Source organism: Cryptomeria japonica, chromosome 1 (genome assembly GCF_030272615.1).
Source record: "Cryptomeria japonica chromosome 1, Sugi_1.0, whole genome shotgun sequence".
Lineage (NCBI taxonomy): Eukaryota > Viridiplantae > Streptophyta > Pinopsida > Cupressales > Cupressaceae > Cryptomeria > Cryptomeria japonica.
In genome coordinates, this window is record NC_081405.1 from 569,728,353 (window position 1) to 569,732,011 (window position 3,659).

Sequence of the window (3,659 nt, forward strand, 5' to 3'; positions counted from 1 at the left end):
TTAACTCATAGAATATACTCTAAAAAGTTAAAGTTTTTCTTGTTTCCTACTTATTTCCTTTTCTTCCTAAGACTAATGTTACATACGTTTGAACATTTTTTTGTTATTTCCTATTTTTAAAGCCATTTAATTTCTTTTACATTCCATCCCCTCCTATCTACTCAAATTTAAACATCTTCTCCCCTCTGGAAGATCTGGAAGAGAAGAACATTTTGAATTAGTTCATTAAAACATTTACTTAATTATTAAAGATTCAATTGGGTGAACATGTCCCTTTCCACCATAATCACAATCTTTCAAAATTATTTTTAAATAAAATTAAATTGATATATTTGATAAAACAAAAGAGAATCAAAGAAACACAAAGTCCATAGACTAGGGAAAAAGGATCCAGTAGTTGAATGCATTCCAATTGTTGTGATAGAAGTTGTTGATTTAATACCCATACTTATTGACTTTTTTAAAAAAAAATTTGGTACGCTAGGGGTATCCTGTGACCTAGCCCAGCGACCCAACCTGCCTTACCTTGGGCTTACCATACTTGTTGATTTAATGTCCGATTTTTTGACAACATTGCAGCAATAGTTGTGACTTTAAAGTTGTTATTGTTGATGATGACTACCAATAACTGAATGAAATGTACCATTAGTTGTATAAATCAATCAATCATGTGATGCCACATCAGTTGCACAAATATTGGGGTCCCTTTTGCATGACTATTGGTTTCACCTTTTTTTGACCTGTTTTGGACACCTTGGCAAAAATCACGTTGATGTGACATCATATTTGATGATGTGACCCTAAACCCTTAGTTATAAGTAGGGCACTTCTTCCACTTAGAATTTTGAGAAGCCCAAAATTAAGGTGCACAACTACTAGATCCTCTCCCCTAACAGATCATTTCTATGATCATAGATCTCATTCTAATCCACATACATCAACCTCCACATCATAAACTATCTTATTCCATTTCTCATCCTATAGCATCCAAACTTCAATTTCCTTTAAAAACAAAATTGAATATCTTCATTTTATTAAATTTATTTTCCATACGGGCACTACAATCGCTTACGAAACGGCACGAATAGTTAGTCGAGGTAGCGTGACCCTTAATGTATACTTCAATATATAATTTTTGTTCATTCGTCATGAAAAATCGTGTTCCGGAAATCTCTGCAACCGATTAAGTATCAGAAGAAAGAAAAACGAACAAACCAAGACCTGTAGATATGTCCTCCACTTCTTCTCACAGTTCTTTCTCTTCTCGCAGCTCTTCCGAAGAAAATGGAGAATCGCATCGAGTTGATTTGAGTTTATTGATACGATCATATCATAGATTGTTTAGAGATTTAGAGAGAAATGTACAAAGTAAGGTTAGCCGTCGTGCTTTACAACCTCTTGTGGATGAGATAAACGATGTTTACAATATCATCCAACGTATTTTATTTGAGAGAATGGAAAGCACGCAGAATCTATCAGTATTCCAGGAAACACTTTTTTATTTTAATAGTATAGTTGACCCAAGCAGGGCAGAAGAATTGCTTGCGATGACAGAGAATCGAGCTGTTGGTGCCCCTCTGCCCACAATCATTTCAGAGGGGCATGTTGATGCAGGACTTTCATGCCCTATTTGTATGGAGAATTTCCAAGTTGGAAGTGAGGTTCGCAAGATGCCCTGTCATGAATGCCACTTGTTCCACTCCCATTGTATTAAGTCATGGCTGAAACGGAATAGCACTTGTCCAATCTGTAGGACTGAAGTGGAATCATGAAATTCATGCTCTCAGAGTTTAGAAAGGCAAGATGAAAGAAATTCAAGATCTCCTCTAGCAGAAAATAGTAATCGTAGATGACATTCACATTCCTAGCCCAGCCCGCCATTCCAAATCCAACATTTGATCTATTTGGCTTGGTCTGCTGCCAATTTTTTTATTTTTAAAAAAAATTTCTGATGATAAAAATTACATGGTCTAACTCAGAAGAAAACACATTAATTATTATGAAGTGTGGACAGTTCATGAATCTGATAGTCTAACATTTATTTCTGCTTCTAGTTTAGTTTAGTTACTGTTTAATTTATGTAAAAATTATTTGTATAAGAATACAAATTTTTAGGTTATATTATGTTTGGTTTTAATCATGTTTCAAATCACATATAGTTATTCATCATTAGGGATATGAAAATTTGCATCCTAATTCTACTATTAGAAAAATTAATATGAATAGCTGAGTTTTTATCTTTTTAACTGATTTTTTTATGTTCTTTCTTTTTTACAATTTATTTTATAGCTTTTCAATTGTACTAGTTTCATTAGAATAAGGAATGATTTTAATTTTTATTGTCATTATTAAATTTTGAATGGAAACATTTCACTTGAGTGAGGTAAAAGATCAAATATATATTCAGGATAAAATATAATATTTTTAAACCCTTTTATATTTTATATGAAAAATATTATATGATCAAAAAAATTATGTCTTTATAAATATAAGAAATTGGTTTGACCTTTTGGTTAAAATGTGGAAGTATATTTTTGAAAATTAAAATTTTGAGTTTAATTTTCAAATATATAACTTATATTTATACCCAAATGATAAAAGATATGTATTATGGTGGTGTTTGATGTGTATTATGTGTAATACAATGTATTATAATGAACCTTTATAAAAAGGAAAAAGAAAAAAGAAACCCTTGAAAATTAAATTAGATAAGGAAAATGTCTTCATCCTATGTTTTGTGACAAGAAAATTGATGACCTAAGAATAAAAAAATAAAAAAATAATACAAAAAAAATTATGGCTTTCAATAATTTCAAGAATATAATTAGTTGAACCATATGTAAATCCAAGAAGACATACTTATGATCATTTACAAAAATAAATAAAAGAGCTATTAATCATTGAAGTCACAACCTAATTTGTGTTAGGTTATAAACTAAACAAAAATGGCAAGGCTTCTAATTAAGAAATAAGAACTCAACCATTTTAAATGAATAGTTAATTATATAGTTTTCTTTAAGAAACTATTAGTTATGTTATAAATATAATTTCACTACTTTAATAATTGGTTTTATTAGAAGAGAAATGGACAAAGATATTATTGTGAATTATTTATTGTGTATAATTATAAATTGAATTTGTGTAAGATAAATAAAAATTAAATTAAATTAGTTGAAATTTATTATGGTTAAATTATAGCTTTACGGTTATTATCATAAATGTTCAATTTCTTTTGGAATGTTATTTTCAAATTCTCATGTTGAGGTTAGGTCAATCATTTGGACATAGATATTGTAGACCCAAAAATGTCTCATTAATTCTAGACTAATTATTCATCTTTTAATTAAGTAATTTTTTAATTATTTGATTAAACTAACTATTTATTCTAATGATCACCCTTAAACAATTCTAATTATTCTATTTCTATTCTCAGATGATTTTAGTTAACCCTATCTCAATTATTAATTAAATATCAATTATTTAATTAATTACAACCTTTTCCTTAGTTAAATAATATTGATTATTTAATTAATTCTATTTCCAAGTTTAAATAATTTCATTTAAATTATTTAAATTAATTAACTTATTCCTCCAATTTCCCAAATGATAATTTCAATTAGTTCCATCAAATTTCATTTCATTTCTGCCAAATTTGAATT

The 3,659-nt window shown here is 28.6% G+C and overlaps 1 protein-coding gene across 1 annotated transcript; it reads left to right on the top strand.

Annotated features, from left to right (window-relative positions):
- The first annotated feature begins 1,229 nt into the window (after window positions 1-1,229).
- Window positions 1,230-1,772, top strand: LOC131039760 (uncharacterized). Its single transcript, XM_057972593.1, has one exon. It carries the CDS (start codon window positions 1,230-1,232, stop codon window positions 1,770-1,772), a length of 543 nt encoding a protein of 180 aa, XP_057828576.1.
- The last annotated feature ends 1,887 nt before the right edge of the window (window positions 1,773-3,659 follow it).

Bases quoted from the DNA above. Each gene is read 5' to 3' on its own strand.
- LOC131039760 (XM_057972593.1), top strand. From the start codon at position 1,230: ATGTCCTCCACTTCTTCTCACAGTTCTTTCTCTTCTCGCAGCTCTTCC.